This window comes from Oryx dammah, unplaced genomic scaffold (genome assembly GCF_014754425.2).
Source record: "Oryx dammah isolate SB20612 unplaced genomic scaffold, SCBI_Odam_1.1 HiC_scaffold_29, whole genome shotgun sequence".
In the NCBI taxonomy this organism is placed as follows: Eukaryota; Metazoa; Chordata; class Mammalia; order Artiodactyla; family Bovidae; genus Oryx; species Oryx dammah.
The window spans coordinates 115,581,842-115,606,088 of record NW_024070213.1 but is presented as its reverse complement, the minus strand read 5'-3'; the positions used below and the strand labels follow the sequence as shown (position 1 = coordinate 115,606,088).

General features: G+C 39.3%; 2 protein-coding genes across 4 annotated transcripts in view; one reads left to right on the top strand and one right to left on the bottom strand.

The window, feature by feature from the left end:
- The window catches only part of ZFC3H1 (zinc finger C3H1-type containing), a 50,463-nt gene extending 49,029 nt beyond the window's left edge, over positions 1 to 1,434 (bottom strand). For all 3 annotated transcript variants that reach the window (XM_040233883.1, XM_040233885.1, XM_040233884.1), the window contains exon 1: positions 55 to 1,434. In XM_040233883.1, coding sequence (XP_040089817.1) covers positions 55 to 649 — 595 coding nt within the window. In that variant the 5' untranslated portion in view covers positions 650 to 1,434. The remainder of the gene's footprint in view (positions 1 to 54) is intronic.
- Positions 1,038 to 17,347, top strand: THAP2 (THAP domain containing 2). The gene is made up of 3 exons (XM_040233887.1): positions 1,038 to 1,634; positions 8,641 to 8,836; positions 13,423 to 17,347. Exons 1-3 carry the CDS (start codon positions 1,564 to 1,566, stop codon positions 13,810 to 13,812), a joined length of 657 nt encoding a protein of 218 aa, XP_040089821.1. The 5' UTR covers positions 1,038 to 1,563; the 3' UTR covers positions 13,813 to 17,347.
- The last annotated feature ends 6,900 nt before the right edge of the window (positions 17,348 to 24,247 follow it).

Sequence of the window (24,247 nt, the reverse complement as noted above, 5' to 3'; positions counted from 1 at the left end):
CGCTAAAGGGAACTTTAGTGACACACCCAGGGCAGACCGCCACGTTAAGGATACAACTCTTCCGAGGTGGAGAGGGCTCTCGCCAGCTCTGACTGCCGCCGAATCCGGATCCCGCTCCTCCTCCCAGAGGTCTGCCCCCCGGCTTGCCTCCTCGCTCACCCCCTCCTCGTCCCCGACTCCAGCGACTCCCACCCCGGTAAGGCCTGCCTCGAAAACGGAAACGGTCCAAGGCGATGTGGCTCCGTTCCCAAAACGACGGCCGGGGGCTGCTTTCGGACAGTGAGCTGGAAGGCATCCTCACGGAGGGCGGGTGAGACCGGAACGGCTCTTTGGGTCGGTAGCTGCTGTGTCCCCTGAGGTGGCCCCGCTCTGACGCGTGCCGCGAGCGTGAGAAATTCCTCAGCTGCAGCTGAGAAGAGGACGACGACAAGGAGGAGCCCCCGCCTCCGCCGGATCCACCGCCCCGGGCCGGGTGAAGAGGCCTTCGCCGCGGGTACGGTAACAGCCCGCCGCCACTGCTGCTGCTGCTGCTCCGGCTCCGTATCTGACTGTTATTATCGTCGTCGCTGATCTCCCCATCTTCAAGCTCCCCTTCTTCCTTAGGCGAGAGGCCACTGGAAGCCAGGGCCGGAGTATCTGCGGTCGCCATCCCGGGAGCAACGCTTTCCACACAACCTTAGCCCTCTATCCGGGGATCCGCCCGACTACTGCCCTCCTCTCCGGTTTCCTTCTTTCCTAACGGACCCGGTCGGTGCGGCCTTATCCTGTTTGGAGACCTCACGGGCTCTGCTCCCCAACTTCCCCGCACCCCAGCTCTTTCTCGCCGGACCGTCGCAACCCACTTCCCTACCCTAGCGCCCCCTTGCTCCTCCGCGATCGGAGCTCTTCCGCCTCGCGAGAAAGTGGCTCTGGAAGTGGCTCTGTTCGGCCGTCACTTCCTGCGGCACGCCGGAAACAAGAGTCCCAGTTCACGCGATAATAATTAGGACAGCGCGATGCTCCCTGGGAGTTGTAGTCTTTTTTTAACTGCCGCTCGCTTTGAGGTTATCCTTCCAGTCTGAGGCTCGTACCTATTCCTGACTGGCCTTTGGGGGTTTGGGGAGCGTGGCGGGGTAGGCGGGCCTGTTTTTAATCTTGGCCTCGAGAGAGTTTTATAGTAAGAGGGGGGATAGCGGGGCACACCTCGTCTAATTGCTCGGTGGCCCGCAGCTAAAGAGACGCTATATAGTCTCACTCCCTTTCGGGAGCCGGGGAGAGGGCGGGTTGCGTCCGCCATGTTGGTGAAGACAAACGAGGGCGACTGGAGCTCCAGGACCGTCGGCTTTGCTGGCTCAAGTCCGCCATATTAATAAAGAGAAAGGGCAGGTTGACCCCTCCCGCCCCCCACCTGCTACACACGCACACACGCATACACACACATACCCCGTCTTCCCAGCCATCTCTGGCAACTCAGCTCGGTGGGCCGTTCCCCAGCCTCTTTTGCCTAGGGTCCGCCCGAAGGAAGCGTAGCATCCCGCGCCTCAAATCAGGCTTAAGACAGCGCCGAATGAGGTGGAAAGGGAAATGCCGACCAATTGCGCCGCGGCGGGCTGTGCTACTACCTACAACAAGCACATTAACATCAGCTTCCACAGGTAACCTGGGCCGGGAGTGGGGCTGACGGAAACGGGAGTTCCTACACTGTGTGAAAAGAACAAGAGGATTCTACTAGTTCTAACTTAGCTATTAAGTAGCAGGGACGCATCATTTTTGCCTTTTGTGTTTCTCAAATCTGTCCAGTTTTTCTCTCCCTTCGGGGAAGGTTTACTCAAGTTCTGTAGTGATTAGTCCTTCTCTAGAAAGCGACAGGAGGATACCTTAATTTTCTGCTCTTTTATTTCCTATGTATTCGACCAGGTCTTGATGTTAATGACGCCATAAGAGGAAGCAAGATCTTCCTTTTCAAGTCAGCAATCACCTAAAAAGACGACTACGTTCCCGTTATAATTAGTCAGTTCTCACTAGCTATATTGACATGGGAAGCGTTTAAGATTTCTGATAGTCACATACGGTAACTGCGGAGGAATTGTCATTAAGAGCAGTAGAATTAAGCTATGTGAATGAAAATGGAAAAGATAAGCTTTCTATTCTTACTAGTATACAAATAACCCAGGTTACATTCTTCTTTCGTTTGCCGAAAAGCAGTCAAAAGTCTTTAATTCGGTCAAATCAGAACTCTGGAAAGCACGTTGAATAATACATGAAATAATGACTTGGTAAACATTTGCCTTCTCTGCAAGTGCCTCCCATATGCTTGAAGAAAAGAAGCATTCAAAAAGTTAAGTGCATTTATATACTTTGCAACTTAATAAGATCTTAGAATTCAGAAAATGAAATCCTTGACCTTTCTTCCCACCTCATTATGACTAAATGTACTCCCTATTAAAAGTTACCACCTAAAAAACAAAATCCTTGTGGTGTTTATGTTTTTCATGTATGTCATGCAAATGTAGTGCTTTATTCATTGATCCACCTAATGTATTAAAAAGCAGAGATATTACTTTGCCAACAAAGGTCCGTCTAGTCAGAGCTATGGTTTTTCCAGTAGTCATGTATGGATGTGAGAGTTGGACTATAAAGAAAACTTGAGCACTGAAGAATTGATGCTTTTGAACTGTTGGAGCATCAGGGCTTTGGAGAAGACTCTTGAGAGTTCCTTGGACTGCAAGATCAAACCAATCAATCCTAAAGGAAATCAGTTCTGAATATTCATTGGAAGGACTAATGCTGAAGCTGAAGCTCCAATACTTTGGTCACCTGATGCGAAGCACAGATTCACTGAAAAAGACCCTGATGCTGGGAAAGACTGAAGGCAGGAGGAGAAGGGGAGGACAGAGAATGAGATGGTTAGATGGCATTACCAACTCATGGACATGAGTTTGAGCAAGCTTGGGGAGTTGGTGATGCACAGGGAAGCCCAGCATGCTGCAGTCCATGGTGGCACCATGGGGCTGCAAAGATCGGACACAACTGAATGACTGAACTGAACTGAATGGGTGCCAAGCTCTTAGCACCTGACATGGTGCTAAAGATCCAGAAAATTCCTGGACTTGGAATGAGAAAGACCGACATAAATAATTATAGTTAAATGCCACAGAAGACTTTCAGGGAGTCCTAATTTAGCCTTGAAAAGTCAAATAACACTTCTCAAAGGATGTGAAATTTCAAATGAGACCAAAAGATGACATATATCTGGTCCTGTACAATACTTATAAGGATTTTCTGTTTTATCCAGTGAGTTCTTGAGTAGGCTTACAAAGAATGGAGTGATTAGATTTCCATATTAAAAAGCCCTCAGGCTGCGGTGTGGAGAATGACAGTGTTACCTAAAGTGCTGCTTAATCATCATCATGAGATGAATTTGACAAGAAAGGAGCTTATTACAGAATGTTAACACATCTACTATTTCACAGGGAAATTCTGATGCAGCTCAGTGGAACTAAACAGTGTACTTCTGATGCTGACACAATCAGCCCTAGATTGATAGAGGAAAAAGTTAGGACCCTGTAATAAAATAAGGGAGACTCAGTGGCCTAGACTAGAGTAGTACTGAGAGTAGGGATGGGAAGAAGTAGACAGATTTGAGAAATGTTTGAGGAGAAATTATTGTATATGGTAATTTGATTTGGAAGATGAGGAAGAGGGTGGAGTCACAGCACCAACAATGAATGTTTAGGAGATGTGTGGTGGTACACGAACATACATACCTCCTTTCCATGTTTGACCATTTGCTTGCTATGAAATTAACATATTCATGTGTAACCTCAGAAGTTTAGGCCTTAAAGTAGCATTATTCATAATGAAATTAATTCCTATTTCATAATTAACATTTAATTCACTCCTTTCCTAGGACATTGGTAGACTTCTTTATCCCTATATACAACTTACATTGCCTACACTTATTGTCCCCCATTTTTCTTTTCTCTTCCTCATCCCACTCCAGACTGAGTCTCCCCAGTAATCTTTTGAAACTGTTCTTGCTAACATGAATTCTCACACTTACATCTTTTTTCATGGCATGTGATCATTTCCTCCCTGAAATACTCTCTACCTGAATTATTTGACACTAGTTTTGTGATTTCCATCTTAATTCCTTGGTCTAACTTCAATCTCCTCCACCACTCTATCACCTAGCCCATTCTCATCAAAAGGATTGCAGCTGTTCCTACGGTCTTGGTTAACATTTACTTGTTGATGCCTCGTAAATCAGTACTTCCAGTCCAAATCTCCAATGGGTTTTAGACCTTTAGATGAAGTGTCTCAATTATTTCCCCCATCTCTTCAGTTCCTCACATTCAGCATACTGAAACTGTACTCTTGAACTTGGTCCTTCCCCAAAAACTACATTTCCCATATTTCCTTTCTCATAAAAGGAAACACCAGCCACCCAGAAGCTGGGAAGTTATCCTCCCTTGACTTCTCACCATTCCCTCTCAATTGAAGTATTAAAACAACTTCTTAAGTGGTTCCCTGCTTCCATTCGTGTCCTTCTAACTGCTCTTTTGTAGTAAATGGTGTGTTGCTAAATGTTTAACAACAGGATCTCCGGGGAAGGGCAAAAACCCTGATTTGTAATGTTTGTCCAATTTGCAGGATATAAATATTCCCAACCATAACTGGTTTTAAGCTACCAACATGACATCACTGATCTTGGAGTCGGGAAGAAATGTACAATACTACCCTATTCTGTATCACTTATTTCATACAGGTTTCATACATATAAGTAACCTTAAATGTAGATAATAGTAAAATAACTAGATGGTGGGTTTTTAATATGTATTACCCTTGTTTTTAATCTACTTAAATGCAGACTTAAATAATTTTTAGTCATGTCTGTGTTTAACAACTAGTTAAAATATTTTCTGTCAACAGTCACCTCTAAATTAGGCCCTTGATGACTTACCAATACCATTTTGGATAAAATTCAAAATCATTGTTTATCTTAGCAGGCCCTCTATCATCATGTCATGTCATAACACTTCCCTGTACCCAAGATACTGTTCAACATTCTTCACTACTCCCGTTTCCCTAGCTAATTCCCATGCTCTGTTAAGGCCTCCTGATGAGATTAGCTCTTCCAAGTATGGTTCCATGCAAACTGTACTTACTCTTTTCTAAGTTCATATAATACACTTGTAATTACATTCATAACATTGGGTTGGCCAAAAAGTTCATTCAGGTTTTTCCATAAAATACTATGGAAAAGCTCGAATGAACTTTTTGGACCATCCCAATAATAAAAACTATTTATTTAACATTTACCATGTACTATGCACTGGGCTGGGCTTCTCTGGTAGCCCAGATGGTAAAGAGACTGCCCACAGTGCAAGAAGCTTGGGTTCGATCCCTGGGTTGGGAAGATTCCCTGGAAAAAGGAATGGCAACCCACTCTGGTATTCTTGCCTGGAGAATCCCATGGACAGAGGAGCCTGGAAATCTGTAGTCCATGGGGTCGCAAGAGTCGGGTAGGACTGAGCAACTAATACACACACACACACACACATGCACTGAGCTAAGCATTTACTCACATTGTCTCGTTTAATTCCTAGAACCCCACTAGGTACCATTAAAACTGAGGCCTAAAAAGGTTAAACAACATTCTTAAAGTCACCCAGCTATTCTGTGAAGGATCCAGGATTGATACCTGGTTTGATTCCAGAGAAACTGTTCTCGGCCACTCTTTTCTGCTACATCAAGGTGTTTGATTCTGTACCTTCCTCATTACAGTATACCCTCAAAAAGGGGGGATATCATAAAGGTAGGTCAGTTTTATTTACCACCATGTCTTCAGTGCCTAGGACAGTGCTTGGAATGTTAGAGATATTCAGTTATTTATTAAATACCCTAGCAAAGTAACACTGTTTAAAATACTGAGTGATTTTCCAGAACATCTAATGCTTCTGAAAGCATGCTTCTATTTTTGTGTAGGCAAGAATATATCCATCTAGTAACACTACTTCACTTATTTAAAACTAATATTTACAGGATTTATTATTACTTAAATTCAGCTTACAGGCTAGTTCACTCACCCTTTGGATTTGCTGGGAAAAATCCAACATGTGAAAAACATAATTAGGGTTAACTTTATAAAACATTATCCAAAATAAAATATAAAATTGTTGATTATTATTATTTTATTTCAACACAGATAATCTGAAGATTATTTAGTAATGCCAAACTAACTCCACTAACTTGTATATTCATTGATTCACTCAGAAAAATTTATTGAATGTTTATTTAACAGGAAAAGTAGTGAAATAAACAGCTTCTAACCAGGAGAAACCTGTGATCTAGTGGTGGAGATAGAAAAGTAAACATTTAGAATACAGTTATATTAGCACTATATGATACAGAAACATCTAACCAAGTCTTCTGATCATGAAAAACTGGTTAGGAAAATGGGATTCCTAAACTGAGTCTTAAAAGAAGAATTTGATGAAGTTAAGGTCCAGTTGCAGGCATTGATTTCATTATTTAAAAAAGAGCTAAAGGTGGGTATGAAAAATAATATCTGAAGAGTCTTATACAAATGGTAATATAATAGTACTGATAGTACTTACTTATTCTGAGCCTTTATTGAGGTCCCAACAAGAAGTGTGCTTATGAATTAATAGCTTAATTTTTAGCTCAGTCCTCTGGAGAATTTTCAAATCATTAAATATTGGAACAGAGCTTTGAAGTGAGAATACATTATTGTTAAGAACTGAAAGGTAACAGAGTAGATTAATTCTCCATCAGAAGTGTCTAGTGAAATAGAATAAAAGTACTTTATGAAAATACAGGAACTGTAGAGTGACATTGGAGAAGGCAGTGGCAACCCACTCCAGTACTCTTGCCTGGAAAATCCCATGGATGGAGGAGCCTGGTAGGCTGCAGTCCATGGGGTAGCTAACAGTCAGACACGACTGAACGACTTCACTTTCACTTTTCACTTTCATGCATTGGAGAAGGAAATGGCAACCCACTCCAGTGTTCTTGCCCGGAGAATTCTAGGGACAGGGGAGCCTGGTGGACTTCCATCTATGGGGTCACACAGAGTCGACACAACTGAAGCGACTTAGCAGCAGCAGAGTAACATACAAATGTTGTCTTCAGATCAGGGTGTTTTTGAGGTTGTGGGGAATGGGGACATGAGATGGCAGAGTGTATAAGTAAATCTGAGCTTTCATCTCTGTGCCCCTCCCTGCTGGTAATTTGAGCAACCCTAGTATATCTAATATAGCCAAAGCTGTTCTAGTGAATCTTCAGCTGGGGGCTTCAGAGCCACAGGATCTTCTAACATAAATTTAATGGTTCTTTTTAGGCACTAGTGAGTTCATAATTAATACTTAAAGGATAAGGTAGTCAAACTAACGAGTTCAAACTTATTGTGTGTAAAAGTTGATTCTTCTATTTCCAACTCAGTCAACACAGGGGCTTCCCTGACAGCTCAGCTGCTAAGGAATCTGCTGCTATGTAGGAGACCCTGGTTCAATTCCTGGATTGGGAAGATGTGCTGGAGAAGTGATAGGCCACCCACACCAGTATTTTTGGGCTTCCCTGGTGGCTCAGCTGGTGAAGAATCCACCTGCAGTGCAGAAGACCTGGGTTCAATCCCTGGGTTGGGAAGATCCACTGGAGAAGGGAACAGCTATCCACTCCAGTGTTCTGGCCTGGAGAATTCCATGGACTCTATAGTCGATGGGGTCACAAAGAGTGGGACACAACCAAGCAACTTTCACTTCACAGCACAGCTACCGTCAGAATTTTTAGAAGCCCCTTATATTTTTCTCTTCCTTAACGGCCGTACACTTGGTGATATCACTGTATTTTATGTTTGAAATAAACAGGAAAAACATTCCAACTGGCTTGTCATCAGCGTTTTACTTCTTGTAGTAATTATGCTTTCAGCTGTACTACATAGCTTAAGAGTTCATTTTTCAAAAATACATGCAGTTTAACTTCATGAAAGTCGTATAGTATAGTATTAATTTATATATTCTATATTTATAGTAACTAAGCACATTTTTGTTGAGTCCCAACTATTTGCAAGGCAATACCTAAGTGGTAAAGATAGATAAAAAGATACAATAATCCATGTCCTCAAGAAACTGATCATCATTCATTTCACTGGAAATTTTTTAAAACAAAAAATTACAAAGCATGTGGTAAGTATCATAATGAACACAGAGGAAGGAATACCAGAAGCTATCTTGATAAAATTTAATCTGTGGATTATCTGAGTTGTCTTGACCATGTATGTCAACAGCAGATCAAATCATTGTGAAACTATTCCTGTTTACAGTGGTTCCACATAAATTTGATATAGATCAATTTAGTTTTACTTATTTTTTCTCCCTTGTTAAGGACTAGTTTGGGAAGAGATGTCTCTTTTTAAGACCTTGAAAAAATGATCCACTTAAGTTAGTTTTTTATTGTTTTAAGAACTTATAAAAATGAGCATGAATTGGTTTCTGTTCCAGTGTTTGGATATTAGAAAATTTTAATTTGTTATATAAATGGAAGACATTTAAAATTGTCATTTTTCAAAATTTCTTTTGACTAGTGCAACCAGAAGTATGTGATAGTTGGAATTTGAGTTGCCCTTTTTTTTTTTTAAAGGTTTCCTTTGGATCCTAAAAGAAGAAAAGAATGGGTTCGCCTGGTTAGGCGCAAAAATTTTGTGCCAGGAAAACATACTTTTCTTTGTTCAAAGCACTTTGAAGCTTCCTGTTTTGACCTAACAGGACAAACTAGACGACTTAAAATGGATGCTGTTCCAACCATTTTTGATTTTTGTACCCATATAAAGTCCATGGTAGGTAATGCTACTTTTCTTTACCTCCATTTTTAGAATCCATCCTTTTTTGTTTGTAAAATGGAATGATTCAGAATATATTGAAATTCAAATATAATACTGTACCTCAAGGAAATTAGAAAATTGCAGTAAAGATGCAGGCTAGAATTAGTGCTCAGATCTCCTGATTCTATTATTATTTCCCCAATCCAAACTGTTTTATCATATTGGAATTCTACATTATTGTTAATTATTGTCAATAACTGACCCATTGGTTAAACTGAAAAATCTTAATGAAACCTCTAGCATCATTCTTCCCTGGTTTTAGGATGACATACAAATAATGTGTGATAAGTGCTTTCATGGCAGCACACCCAAAGAATACCAGAGTCAGACCAAAGAATATAAGGTCAGAGGGAGGCGTAACAGAAAACTTTGTAGAACTCCGGCATTTAGACTGGGTTTGAGCTTGGAGTTTGGGACTTAGGAGAGAGTTCTTGACCTTGCACAGGGCAGCTGCAGTAGTACGATGAGAACAAAAACTAATGAGTTGAGGGATGAGTGGAAAATAAGTATTAGTAAGTGATATTTAAAAAGAAGGAGAAATTCAAGGTATAGTATGAATGTGTTAAAGCAATGTTTTATCTACTAAAGGAAGATCCGATCAGAAAGAGAAAAGCTAGCTGCGAAGGCAGGATCACTGAAATGTTAAGGGGTAGAATGAACAAAAAATGTAAAAAATTTAGCTTTGAAAACAAGAACAGATATCTTTTCCTCTGAGAGAGGGAAAAAAACCACCACTTTCTTGAGTTATTTTTGATGGATAAATTTGTAAATCTACATGGTTAATATCTGAATGGGAGAGAAGAGAGAGGAGATTGTGGTAAACTAATTATTAATGTTAACATCACAGATATTAGAAAAGCTCCAGGATGGCAAGGATTTCACTTCTGAATCCTCAGAACCTCAAATAGTGCCGGGTACATAGTACACAGATGTTTGTTGAATTTGAAGTATACCTTGGTTTTGACACTGATCATTTATTCTTTCAACAGATATTTACTGAGTTTTACATATGTTGAAATCCAAGTTAGTTGCTGGGAATATAAAGATCGAAAAGGAGCTCCTGCCAATTGCTCTAGGCAGAAAGAATGCCAGTTTTAGATTTCATGACGACAGGAACCATATTTATCTTACTTATTCACTGTTGTGTTGTCTCAATAAATGTTTGTTGAATGCATGAAAGACACAAAGTTATGAAATTGATGAGATAATGTGGGAACTAAAAGTGTTTTAATATTTTTGGAATGAAAATTAGGATGGTGAATGGCAGAATGGGGTGAGATCCTAAATGGTATAGTATGCCATGTAAAGATTTTTTTGTTCTTTAGAAAATAGGGAGGCAAAGAAGAGTGTAGCCAGTATTAAAACATCAAATCTGTTAGAAAATTATTCTAGTGGCAGAAAATAGATTCACTTCAGTTCAGTCGCTGAGTCGTGTCCAACTCTGCGACCCCATGAACCGTAGCACGCCAGGCCTCCCTGTCCATCACCAACTCCCAGAGTTCACTCAAACTCATGTCCATTGAGTCAGTGATGCCATCCATCCATCTCATCCTCTGTCGTCCCCTTCTCCTCCTGCCCTCAATCTTTCCCAGCATCAGGGTCTTTTCAAATGAGTCAACTCTTCGCATCAGGTGGCCAAAGTATTGGAGTTTCAGCTTCAACATCAGTCCTTCCAATGAACACGCAGAACTGATCTCCCTTACGATGGATTGGTTGGATCTCCTTGCAGTCCAAGGGACTCTCAAGAGTCTTCTCCAAAACCACAGTTCAAAAGCATCAATTCTTCTACGCTCAGCTTTCTTTATAGTCCAACTCTCACATCCATATATGACTACTGGAAAATCAATAGCCTTGACTGGACGGATCTTTGTTGTCAAAGTAACGTCTCTACTTTTTAATATGCTGTCTAGATTGGTCATAACTTTCCTTCCAAGGAGTAAGCATCTTTTAATTTCATGGCTGCAGTCACCATCTGCAGTGCTTTGGAGCCCCCCAGTCACCCACTGTTTCCACAGTTTCCCCATCTATTTCCCATGAAGTGATGGGACCGGATGCCATGATCTTCGTTTTCTGAATGTTGAACTTTAAGCCAACTTTTTCATTCTCCTCTTTCACTTTCATCAAGAGGCTCTTTAGTTCCTCTTCACTTTCTGCCATAAGGGTTGTGTCATCTGCATATCTGAGGTTAATGATACTTCTCCCAGCCATCTTGATTCTAACTTGTGTTTCCCCAGCCCAGCCTTTTTTATGATGTACTCTGCATATAAGTTAAATGAGCAGGGTGACAATATACAGCCTTGACATACTCCTTTTCCTATTTGTAACCTGTCTGTTGTTCCATGTCCAGTTCTAACTATTGCTTCCCAGCCTGCATACAGGTTTCTCAAGAGGCAGGTCAGGTGGTCTGATATTCCCATCTCTTTCAGAATTTTCCACAGTTTATTGTGATCCACATGGTCCAAGGCTTTGGCATTGTCAATAAAGCAGAAATAAATGTTTTTCTGGAACTCTCTTTTTCCATGATCCAGCAGATGTTGGCAATTTGATTTCTGGTTCCTCTGACTTTTCTAAAACCAGCTTGAACATCTAGAAGTTCACGGATCATGTATTGCTGAAGCCTGGCTTGGAGAATTTTGAGCATTACTTTACTAGCATGTGAGATGACTGCAATTGTGCGGTAGTTTGAACATTCTTTGGCATTGCCTTTCTTTGGGATTGGAAGGAAAACTGACCTTTTCCAGTCCTGTGGCCACTGCTGAGTTTTCCAGATTTGCTGACATTCTGAGTGCAGCACTTCCACAGCATCATCTTTCAAGATTTGAAATAGCTCAACTGGAATTCCATCACCTCCACTAGCTTTGTTCATAGTGATGCTTTCTAAGGCCCACTTGACTTCACATTCCAGGATGTCTGGCTCTAGGTGAGTGATCACACCATATTTGTGATTATCTGGGTCGTGAAGATCTTTTTTGTACAGTTCTTCTGTGTATTTTTGCCGCCTCTTCTTAATATCTTCTTCTGTTAGGTCCATACCATTTCTGTCCTTTACCGAGCCCATCTTTACATGAAATGTTCCCTTGGTATCTCTAATTTTCTTGAAGAGATCTCTAGTCTTTCCATTCTACTGTTTTCCTCTATTTCTTTGCATTGATCGCTGAGGAGGGCTTTCTTATCTCTCCTTGCTATTCTTTGGAACTCTTCATTCAAATGGGTATAGCTTTCCTTTTCTCCTTTGCTTTTCACTTCTCTTCTTTTCACAGCTATTTGTAAGGCCTCCTCAGACAGCCATTTTGCTTTTTTGCATTTCTTTTCCATGGGGATGGTCTTGATCTCTGCCTCCTGTACAATGTCACAAACCTCAGTCCATAGTTCATCAGGCACTCTGTCTATGAGATCTAGTCCCTTAAATGTATTTCTCACTTCCACTGTATAATCATAAGGGATTTGATGTAGGTCATACCTGAATGGTCAGTGGTTTTCCCTACTTTCTTCAATTTAATTCTGAATTTGGTAATAAGGAGTTCGTGATCTGAGCCACAGTCAGCTCCCGGTCTTCTTTTTGCTGACTGTATAGAGCTTCTGCATCTTTGGCTGCAAAGAATATAATCAATCTGATTTCGGTGTTGACCATCTGGTGATGTCCATGTGTAGAGTCTTCTCTTGTGTTGTTGGAAGAGGGTGTTTGCTATGACCAATGCGTTCTCTTGGCAAAACTATTAGCCTTTGCCCTGCTTCATTCCGTATTCCAAGGCCAAATTGCCTGTTACTCTAGGTGTTTCTTGACTTCCTACTTTTGCATTCCAGTCCCCTATAATGAAAAGGACATCTTTTTGGGGTGGGTGTTCTAAAAGGTCTTGTAGGTCTTCATAGAACTATTCAAATTCAGCTCTTCAGTGTTACTGGTCGGGGAAATAGATTAATAAGGATTAAAGTGAGCCCAGAGATCAATAAAGTTTTTAATATATTCAAGCTAGACATGAATGATATGGGCCTGATGTGGGTAGTAGCATTAAGAATGATGGGAGGATCCTAAACATCCTGATGAGATATTTAGGAGGTAGAATTAATAGGACTTGATGACTACCTGAATGAAAGAAATTAAAGGGAAAAAAGGGACCTTAGATTTCTTATCTGGACAGAAGTTTTCTATCCACATCTTAAATCCTTGATAGTATGATATAACTGCATAATTAATAAGTAAACCTATTCAGGAGCTTGATTCTTGGGAATGTTTTTATTAAGTAGGATCACAGGTCTGAAATATTAATCAAATTGAGAGAATAGTATTTACTTTAAAAAGAGATCAAATCAGTATCACAAATAAATGTCTAAATGAATTCTATATTGGTCTTAGTGAGAATATTGCAAATAAATTTTTTAAGTGTATAGAATCATATTCAGTTATTTGAAAGAAACCTGAGAAGTGCATTGTCTGGGTCCAAAAAGAGCAGTTTAAGTACTGTTACCCAAAATTGGACGGAATTTGCTTATTTGTGATATTCCATAATTTATGCTCAACCCTCTAATTTTATTTGGCTCAGAAACTCAAGTCAAGGAATCTTTTGAAGAAAAACAACAGTTGTACACCAACTGGACCATCTAATTTAAAATCAAGCATTAGTAGTCAGCAAGTACTACTTGAACACAGTTATGCCTTCAGGAATCCTATGGAAGCAAAAAAGAGGATAATTAAACTGGAAAAGGAGATAGCAAGCTTAAGAAGGAAAATGAAAACTTGCCTACAGAAAGAACGCAGAGCAACTCGAAGATGGATTAAAGCCGCATGCTTGGTGAAGAATCTGGAAACAAATAACGTATTACCTAAGGGCACATCAGAATACATTTTACCAGCAGCCTTAAACAGTCTTGCTTTGGAAGATTTCAAGATTCTTGAACAAGATCAACAGGGTAAAACATTATCACTTCTCTAAATCTGAAACAGACCAAGAGTACGTTCATTTAGGATTTGTTACTCAAACTCCATTCTATTCACAAGTAAAAACATTTAAAGAAATTATTCCAAAATTGAGTAGTTAATAAAGTTTTACTTGAAGTAACAACATTACTGTATAATTTATGAAGACTTGATTACAAAAAAATGGAGAACTTTCTATGAAACATTTAGATGAGAAGTGCCTTATTGTGAGAATTATGTACTTAAAATTTTTGCTAGAAAACTTAATGTTTGTAGAATGTTTTGTGTTTTTCTTTTTTTAACCTCTTTAAAGAACAATCTATTATAAGTAATGTTTTTAATTTATATTATAAAAAAATTTTTTCCTGTACCAAAGTTGGGATAGTACATTCTAAGTAACTTGCCTAGTAGGGATTAACTGACATGTAACTGTAAAACTGTTCAGTTTTTTATTGAATTATTGTTATTGGCACTGTGATTGGGAAAAATTATAGGGAAAAACCCCCTGAAATACAGGGCAAATTATTTTATTTAAACTTTCTATATCTTCTTATCAGTAAAATAAGATAATCATGGCCTCCATCATAACAAAATTAGCTTTTGCAATATCTTGTAAAATATTTTGAAAATAGTATTTTCAAATGCGAAGTACCTTTGAGTTATCCAAGTACCTCAGACTACTAAAAACTGGTAGCTGGTTATAGTCACCTTCTGAGAAAATATACTATGAAATAACACGGAGAATGAGATCTAGCTTTTACTTTAACTGAACACAAAGATAAATGTATACCACGTTTTTCTCAAATAAAAATACATTTTCAATTTCTAAGTTGATGCATTGATAGGCAAACATGCTACAAAGTTTCATGTTAGAAATACTCCCTCTGTCTCCACGTGTATTGATACCAAAATTCTTAAGCTTTCTTTTTTTCCTTAAACCCGTAATAGAATTGAATTACAGAAAAATACTTACGATTGTATCTCCACAGCTTATAACCTAAAATGGAATCAATTTATCTTACATATCAGTTTGCTTTTTATCTCTTTTAGTAAGAGTAAAGTATAGTAACCATACTGCATAAGGGAAATGAAGTGTAGATCTCTATAAAAATACATGTGTCTGTGATAAAGCTATTCAGGTGCTAATTATTTTACAAGAGAATATCAGAACTCTTATAATTTCCACTTGAACAATTAAAGGGTTTGCCTTATTTTGCCAGATAAATGTTTAGTAAGAGCCCTTCAAACAGCTTTGGTCAAATCATATAAAAATTTATTAATGTACCATCAGGTTAACCAGGCCTAACTTGAGTTTCTGACAACACCATATGAAAATACCATATATATAATCACATATTACTGTAAATCTTTCCCATAAGGTCATGGCTCCTTGATGATAAAAAAATTTTTATAACATTTGCTTAAATCCTAGCAACAGTCTTTTTACATTATTTGCACCCTTTCTTTTAATAAGGAGTGCCTACTAGAGTTACAAAAGCAGTGGTAGGAAAGATCCCTTTTAGTTTTCATCAGGCACTTAAAGTAAATATTTAAGAAAATCCTTTTGTGTATAGTGTAAACCTTATTAGCGTCTTATCTTTAATACTGGGTGTCACTTCTTGGAATTGTCCTTTCATGTTTTCAACTGTCTTTATATGGTTTCAAACATAATCATCAACACTTACTGACCATTTCTATACTTCAAAACAAGTTGGGCAAATAATCATTTAAACATAAACTATGTTTTCCAAATATAAACTCTCATGTGGTTCACCACCCCTCCCCAATACAAAACAAAACACCAATGCAGGCTGATTCCCATGTACAATAGTACCTTAATATCTTAATATAACATTTTGTAAATCACAAAAATGAACCATTATAAGATACAACAAACTTTTGGCACATTAACTTGACTTCATTATTATTTGAGAGCACTGAATAAACTACCACTCAGTACATTTTTTTGCTGTTTTTTCCCCATGTCATTTTCATGTCACTGTTCTGATAACATGCTACAACTCTGTCTGCATCAAGTTATGTTAACATATATCTGTCTGCCTTAAAACTACTTTCATTCATAGAGAACATCAAAGGAATTTAGTTTTACTTTAAAAATTAAAGGAATCTTTAAAAATCCTGTTTTCAGTTTGTTGATAAACATCACTTAGCCTGTATATCATGAAACTCATCAAAATTATAGTAGCTGTTTGTCCTCTGCTGTACACATATATCCTGTTTTATGTTCATCATTCATGCTGTGTCTGGTAGGCACTAACCTTTACAGAGAACCAGCCAAAGGCTAGGAATTTGATATAAAGATGAATATGACATGATTTTTCTGCCCTTAAGTTGCTCAAAGTCTTTTGAGAGAAACAAATATTATTTATAATACAATATAATAAATGCTATGAAAGAGGCGTGTGTGAAGTGCTTTGGTAAATGCCACTAAATTGGAATTTAATGAGAACATGTAAACTTTAGATCTTTTTATAATAGTTTTCTTTTGAAATAAATGTATTTCTTCTTATAATGACTTACCAAAGGAGATTTTATAGAACATGGGTGTGAATTACATAGTGTTTATTTAATGAATTGTAAGACTTTCCTCCCTTTAAAATGAACACTGAACAAACTTGTTATGATATCTTGTTAGAAGGAAAACATAACTAAGTGATTATTATATCAAAGACAAGATTGGAGTTTATTTGATGTTTGATACTTTTACTAAACAACAAGCCCTACTATCAAAAGTTTTTTAAAAAATAGTTTTAACTCAGAGTCTTCAAGTTAACAGTGCACTATAGCAACAATTATTTCTCTTACTTGTTCTTTACAAATATTCTGTGTGTTAGGCGGTGTTATCTCTAATTTATAGATGAAGAAATCTTTGTTAATGTAATTATTCAGACATTTATAATGTATCTGGCACAAAGGGTAGAAATGCAATGATCAAGAAAGTTCTAGGTTGAACACTGGTCTTCAGCCTCCAAATCCTATTCTCTGACCTCTACATTATAACCCTCTGTTAAACACATCATTAAAATACGGCAGGTCATGTGTCTCAAAAAACTAAAAAAATACTGTGTGTATAAATATAGATAGATACATAGATATACACTAAAGACAGTCTATGAAGTCATTGTTGATCTCTTCTAGGTAGACTTTATAAGGCTGGGGATTTTTTTAATCTTGCTTCTCAATGTTAGAATACGGGTAAATTGTAATTTTGGTATAATATAGAAAATGGTTCCTCTTTATGTCAGATTATGGATTCTTTTGGTATTTAGACAGTTGAAAACTATAAAATTAAGGAATTTATAATATATTAAACAGCTGCATATTGTTTTCACCAAAAAAAATGTATTCTGAGTATGTTGATACTAAAAGCTTTTCTAAGGAAATTACTGTCATGCCTATTATTTCTAAAATATGTACATAAACATTTCTGTGGAAATCCTTCCCTTAAATTGAACCCCTGAAATACTAATAGAAGTCCCTCTCCTTAAATTGAAGCAAACTGTAAGCAAAATAAAGATATGTAAAGCCTAGAAGAGGAATTATCATTTCATTTTATGGCTCAAATTATATCTAAACACACATTATAGTTTATTTTCACTGTTTTAAATACTGGTTATACAATCTACACCAGAAATATGAAGGGCTATAAGAATTTATGTCTCTCCTCAATAATTTGAGGCTCACACACAGATTGCAGATATACTTGAAGGTGAAAGTTGCTCAGTAGTGTCCGACTCTTTGCGACCCCATGGACTAAAGTCTGCCAGGCTCCTCTGTCTGTAGAATTCTCCAGTCAAGAATACTGGAGTGAGTAGCCATTCCCTTCTCCAGGGTATCTTCACAACCCAGGGATTGAACCTAAGTCTCCTGCATTGCAGGCAGATTCTTTACCATCGGAGCGACCAGGGAAGACCATAGATATGCTTCAGTTCAGTTTAGTCGCTCAGTCGTGTCTGACTCTTTGCAACCCCATGAATTGCAACACGCCAAGCCTCCCTGTCCATCACCAACTCCCAGAGTTCACTCAAACTCATGTCCATCGAGTCAGAGATGCCATCCAGCTAAATCATCCTCTGTCGTCCCCTTCTCCTCCTGCTCCCAATCCTTCCCAGCATCAGAGTCTTTCCCAATGAGTCAGCTCTTCATATGAGGTGGCCAAAGTACTGGAGTTTCAACTTTACCATCAGTCCTTCCAAAGACACCCAGGACTGATCTTTAGAATGGACTGGTTGGAGCACTTTGCAGTCCAAGGGACTCTCAAGAGTCTTCTCCAACACCACAGTTCAAAAGCATCAATTCTTCGGTGCTCAGCTTTCATCACAGTTCAACTCTTGCATCCATACATGACCACTGGAAAAACCATAGCCTTGACTAGATGGACCTTTGTTGGCAAAGTAATGTCTGCTTTTGAATATGCTAATCTGCGTTGGTCATAACTTTCCTTCCAAGGAGTAAGCGTCTTTTAATTTCATGGCTACAATCACCATCTGCAGTGCTTTGGAGCCCCCATAAATAAAGTCACCCACTGTTTCCCCATCTATTTCCCATGAAGTGATGGGACCAGATGCCATGATCTTCGTTTTCTGAATATTGAGCTTTATGCCAACTTTTTCACTCTCCTCTTTCATTTTCATCAAGAGACTTTTTAGTTCCTCTTCACTTTCTGCCATAAGGGTGGTGTCATCTGCATATCTGAGGTTATTGATATTTCTCCTGACAGTCTTGATTCCAACTTGTGCTTCTTCTAGCCCAGCATTTCTCATGATGTACTATGCATACAAGTTAAATAAGCAGGCTGACAATATACAGCCTTGACATACTCCTTTTCCTATTTGGAACCAGTCTGTTGTTCCATGTCCAGTTCTAACTGTTGCTTCCTGACCTGCATACAGGTTTCTCAAAGGCAGGTCAGGTGGTCTGCTATTTCCATCTCTTTCAGAATTTTCCACAGAAGCGCGCCAACTGCGACAGACCCCGCAGAAGTGTGGCCGAGAGGAGCTACCCATCTCCCAACGTCAGGGGCAGCGGCCAAGAGGGGCTACCCTATGCCCGAGGTCAGGGGAAGCAGCCAAGAGGAGCTACCCCACATCCATGGAGTGGTGCCTGTGACTGTGCAGGAGGGCTGAGAGGAGCTACTCCACGTTCAAGGTTAGGAGGAGCAGCCGTGAGGAGATACCCCTCGTCCAAGGTAAGGAGCAGTGGCTGCGCTTTGCTGGAGCAGCTGTGAAGAGATACCCCACGTCCAAGGTAAGAGAAACCCAAGTAAGATGATAGGTGTTGCGAGAGGACATCAGAGGGCCGACACACTGAAACCATAATCACAGAAAACTCCAATCTGATCACACGGACCACAGCCTTGTCAACTCAATGAAACTAAGTCATGCCATGTGGGGCCACGAAGATGGACGGGTCATGGTGGAGAGGTCTGACAGAATATGGTTCACTGGAGAAGGGAAGGGCAAACCACTTGAGAACCCTATGAGCAGTATGAAAAGGCAAAATGACAGGACACTGAAAGAGGAACTCCCCAAGTCGGTAGGTGCCCAGTATGCTACTGGAGATCAGTGGAGAAATAACTCCAGAAAGAATGAAGGGATAGAGCCAAAGCAAAAACAATACCCAGTTGTGGATGTGACTGGTGATAGAAGTAAGGTCCAATGCTGTAAAGAGCAATATTGCACAGGAACCTGGAATGTTAGGTCCATGATTCAAGGCAAATTGGAAGTGGTCAATCAGCAGATGGCAAAAGTGAACGTCGACATTCTAAGAATCAGCAAACTAAAATGGACTGGAATGGGTGAATTTAACTCAGATGACCATTATATCTACTACTGTGGGCAGGAATCCCTTAGAAGAAATGGAGTAGCCATCATGGTCAACAAAAGAGTCCGACATGCAGTACTTGGATGCAATCTCAAAAACAACAGAATGATCTCTGTTTGTTTTCAAGGCAAACCATTCAATATCACAGTAATCCAAGCTTGGGCCCCAACCAGTAATGCTGAAGAAGCTGAAGTTGAACAGTTCTATGAAGACCTACAAGACCTTTTAGAACTAACACCCCAAAAAGATGTCCTTTTCATTATAGGGGACTGGAATGCAAAAGTAGGAAGTCAAGAAACACCTAGAGTAACAGGCAATTTGGCCTTGGAATACGGAATGAAGCAGGGCAAAGGCTAATAGTTTTGCCAAGAGAACGCACTGGTCATAGCAAACACTCTCTTCCAACAACACAAGAGAAGACTCTACACATGGACATCACCAGATGGTCAACACCGAAATCAGATTGATTATATTCTTTGCAGCCAAAGATGCAGAAGCTCTATACAGTCAGCAAAAAGAAGACCGGGAGTTGACTGTGGCTCAGATCACGAACTCCTTATTACCAAATTCAGAATTAAATTGAAGAAAGTGGGGAAAACCACTAGACCATTCAGGTATGACCTACATCAAATCCCTTATGATTATACAGTGGAAGTGAGAAATACATTTAAGGGACTAGATCTCATAGACAGAGTGCCTGATGAACTATGGACTGAGGTTTGTGACATTGTACAGGAGGCAGAGATCAAGACCATCCCCGTGGAAAAGAAATGCAAAAAAGCAAAATGGCTGTCTGAGGAGGCCTTACAAATAGCTGTGAAAAGAAGAGAAGTGAAAAGCAAAGGGGAAAAGGAAAGCTATACCCATTTGAATGAAGAGTTCCAAAGAAGAGCAAGGAGAGATAAGAAAGCCTTCCTCAGCAATCAATGCGAAGAAATAGAGGTAAACAACAGAATGGGAAAGACTAGAGATCTCTTCAAGAAAATTAGAGATACCAAGGGAACATTTCATGTAAAGATGGGCTCAATAAAGGACAGAAATGGTATGGACCTAACAGAAGCAGAAGATATTAAGAAGAGGTGGCAAGAATACACAGAAGATCTATACAAAAAAGATCTTCACGACCAAGATATTCACGATGGTGTGATCACTCACCTAGAGCCAGACATCCTGGAATGTGAAGTCAAGTGGGCCTTAGAAAGCATCACTATGAACAAAGCTAGTGGAGGTGATGGAATTCCAGTTGAGCTATTTCAAATCTTGAAAGATGATGCTGTGGAAGTGCTGCACTCAGAATGTCAGCAAATCTGGAAAACTCAGCAGTGGCCACAGGACTGGAAAAGGTCAGTTTTCCTTCCAATCCCAAAGAAAGGCAATGCCAAAGAATGTTCAAACTACTGCATAATTGCACTCATCTCACATGCTAGTAAAGTAATGCTCACAATTCTCCAAGCCAGGCTTCAGCAATACATGATCCGTGAACTTCTAGATGTTCAAGCTGGTTTTAGAAAAGTCAGAGGAACCAGAGATCAAATTGCCAACATCTGCTGGATCGTGGAAAAAGGAAGAGAGTTCCAGAAAAACATCTATTTCTGCTTTATTGACAATGCCAAAGCCTTTGACTGTGTGGATCACAATTGATATACTTACTACAGCATTATTTGAATAACAAGGAAATAAGATTATTTTATTAATTTTTCTGATTATTAAATATTATTTAGTACATTAATTTTAAAAACACTATCTTAAACATTCACTAAAAGACATTAAGCAAACGATAATGAACATGATTCCTATCCTCAAGTCTGTAGGGAAAAGAATATTCTATTTGTTTATTCCTGCTTTATCATCTCCCTATCGCCCTTTACAATAAGTTGAATCTAAAACAACATATCAGCCTTAGCTGCCTAGGCTTTTAAAATTTGTGCTCCAAAAGTAAAAAGAAAAAAAAAAAAAAGAAACTTTGGGTTCAACTTCAAGAAAGCAGATATGTGCCTGTCTCTTTCTGTTTAGTTATTTAAGTAGTTTAGTTCAGTTCAGTCACTCAGTAGTGTCCGACTCTTTGCAACCCCATGGACTGCAGCACGCCAGGCCTCCCTGTCCATCACCAACTCCCGGCGTTTACTCAGACTCATATCCATTGAGTCGGTGATTCCATCCAACCACTTCATCCTCTGTTGTCCCCTTCTCTTCCCACTTTCAATCTTTCCCAGCATCAAGGTCTTTTCAAATGAGTCAGCTCTTCGCATCAGGTGGCCAAAGTATTGGATTTTCAGTTTCAGCATCAGTCCTTCCAATGAATATTCAGGACTGATTTCCTTTTGATGGACTGGTTGGATCCTCTTGCAGTCCAGGGGACTCAAGAGTCTCTCCAACACCACAGTTCAAAAGCATCAATTCTTCAGTGCTCAGCTTTCTTTATAGTCCACTCTCACATCCACAGATGACTACTGGAAAAACCATAGCTTTGACTAGAAGGACCTTTGTTGGCAAAGTAATGTCTCTGCTTTTTAATATGCTGTCTTGTTGCTCATAACTTTTCTTCCAAGGAGTAAGCATCTTTTAAGTTCATGGCTGCAGTCACCGTCTGCAGTGATTTTGGAGCCCCCGAAAATAAAGTCTGTCACTGTTTTGTTGTTTCCCTATCTATTTGCCATGAAGTGATGGGACCAGATGCCATGATCTTAGTTTTTTGAATGTTGAGCTTTAAGCCAGCTTTTTCACTCTCCTCTTTCACTTTCATCAAGAGGCTCTTTAGTTATTTCAGACCTTGTTATCTCAAAATACTCCATTCTCATGAATGTGTATTTTCATGCTCTTAACCACTAAATCTTTATATATTGCCTTTATATATAGCTTTGTCATTTAGCAAACTTGCTATCATCTTTTTAAGTATTAACTCTGATGCTCCCACTCTGACACTTTGCTATAACATATCAAAGTAACATAAGCGCTTCTCTCCTTAAGTCCTATTTTATGCATAACTTGGATAAAGTCATCATCTCATTATTATTGTCTACACATATATTTTCATTTTCTGTGTTTCTTCAAGGCTGTGTGTGTGTTTTGTTTTAGGCTTCAGGGTCTGACATGTATATGTGAAAGTGAAAGTGTTAGTTGCGCAGTCCTGGCCAACTCTTTGCGACCTCATGGGCTATCTCGCCAAGCTCCTCTGTCTGTGGAATTCTCCAGGCAAGAATACTGGAGTGGGTAGCCATTCCCTCCACCAGGGGATCTTCTAGACCCAGGGATTGAACCCAGGTCTCCTGCACTGCAGTCAAATGTGTATGTGTGTGATGGTTTGAGCCTCAGGGATCTGACACGTATATTTTAGCCATTAGCACATTTAGATTTCACAAAATGTAAAACACTCCTTTGGCCTAGATTCAAAGTGATTGTACACAGAACACACTGATATTTTCCTAGCATCAGTTAAGTGGTTTTTGCCAGTTGATGATTTTTACAATTGGTGGTGGTTGTGTAGTTGCTAAGTCCATGGGATTTCCCAGGCAAGAATACTAGAGTACTAAGTATCAAATGTTTACCCCAGAAAATGTTTATGTCAAAAGCCACATAAGTAGGTATTTACATTGTGAGATTTAAAGATTATTAGTCCAACAATGAACTTTCAGGCTGTTGCTCTGATTATAATAATTATCAAACTGTGAAGTTTTATGAGGGAATGAAATCTGTGGTAAAACAACTCTGTTGGAAACATTTATATAAAAGTGTTCAGTTTCTTAACTTCTCAGGGCCTTTACTGCACTTTCCCAGTCCTTTGAGGAAACAAACCTCATATCTGAACCTTAAATTTTATTGGAGGTATTTTGGAAGGCTTTCCTCCTGGCTCAGACAGTAAAGAATCTGCCTGCAATGCTGGAGACCAGTCGATCCCTGGGTCGAGAAGATTCTCCCAGAGAAGGGAGTATTCCAGTATTCTTCCCTGGAGAATTCCATGGACAGAGAAGCCTGGCAGGCTGCAGTTCATGGGGCAAAGAGCACTAACTAAGACTATTTTGGAGGGAAGGTGGGAGTGGGGGAGGGTCACATATGTAATAATATCTTGAGCATAATTTAGAAAATGCATACCCAGAAATTCTGCTAGAAATGGCTTTTAAAGCAAATAGAAAAGGACTTTGTTGAAATATTTTCAGATTATCAAAGTCTCTAAACATTATCAGATTGTAAAATGATGTTTCTTTTTAAAGAATATTTTAATTACGTCAATTCCCCCAAATTGTTTCAGCTTTAAGAGAGAATAACTTATTCTATGAAGAACAACAGCAATAATTGGACATCCAGAATAAATGGAAGAGCACTATTCATTTGAAGAGTCAATCACAGATACTGTTATTATTTAATCTGCAAATTTAGCTAACATATTCATGAGAGAGAAAATCATCCCTGACAGTCAGGAACTAGCCTGACACAGCTGGACTTGACTGTTGTCAGAAGATGGCCAGACACAGGTTTCCTATTGGACATAAAAATCTCATAGAACAGGATCAGGCAAGAAGACCCTGCGACCATACTGATGTGAAGGGGATAACTAAGCAATACCAGTTCATAACTTTGTCTAAGCAAAGACAAAAACAAGGTCACTTATT

What these genes read in the sequence shown, in the direction of transcription:
- THAP2 (XM_040233887.1), top strand. Translation starts at nt 1,564, where the DNA reads ATGCCGACCAATTGCGCCGCGGCGGGCTGTGCTACTACCTACAACAAG. An exon ending in ATTAACATCAGCTTCCACAG is followed by an intron (nt 1,635 to 8,640) that starts GTAACCTGGGCC and finishes TTTTTTTTAAAG; the next exon opens with GTTTCCTTTGGATCCTAAAA. An exon ending in GTACCCATATAAAGTCCATG is followed by an intron (nt 8,837 to 13,422) that starts GTAGGTAATGCT and finishes TATTTGGCTCAG; the next exon opens with AAACTCAAGTCAAGGAATCT.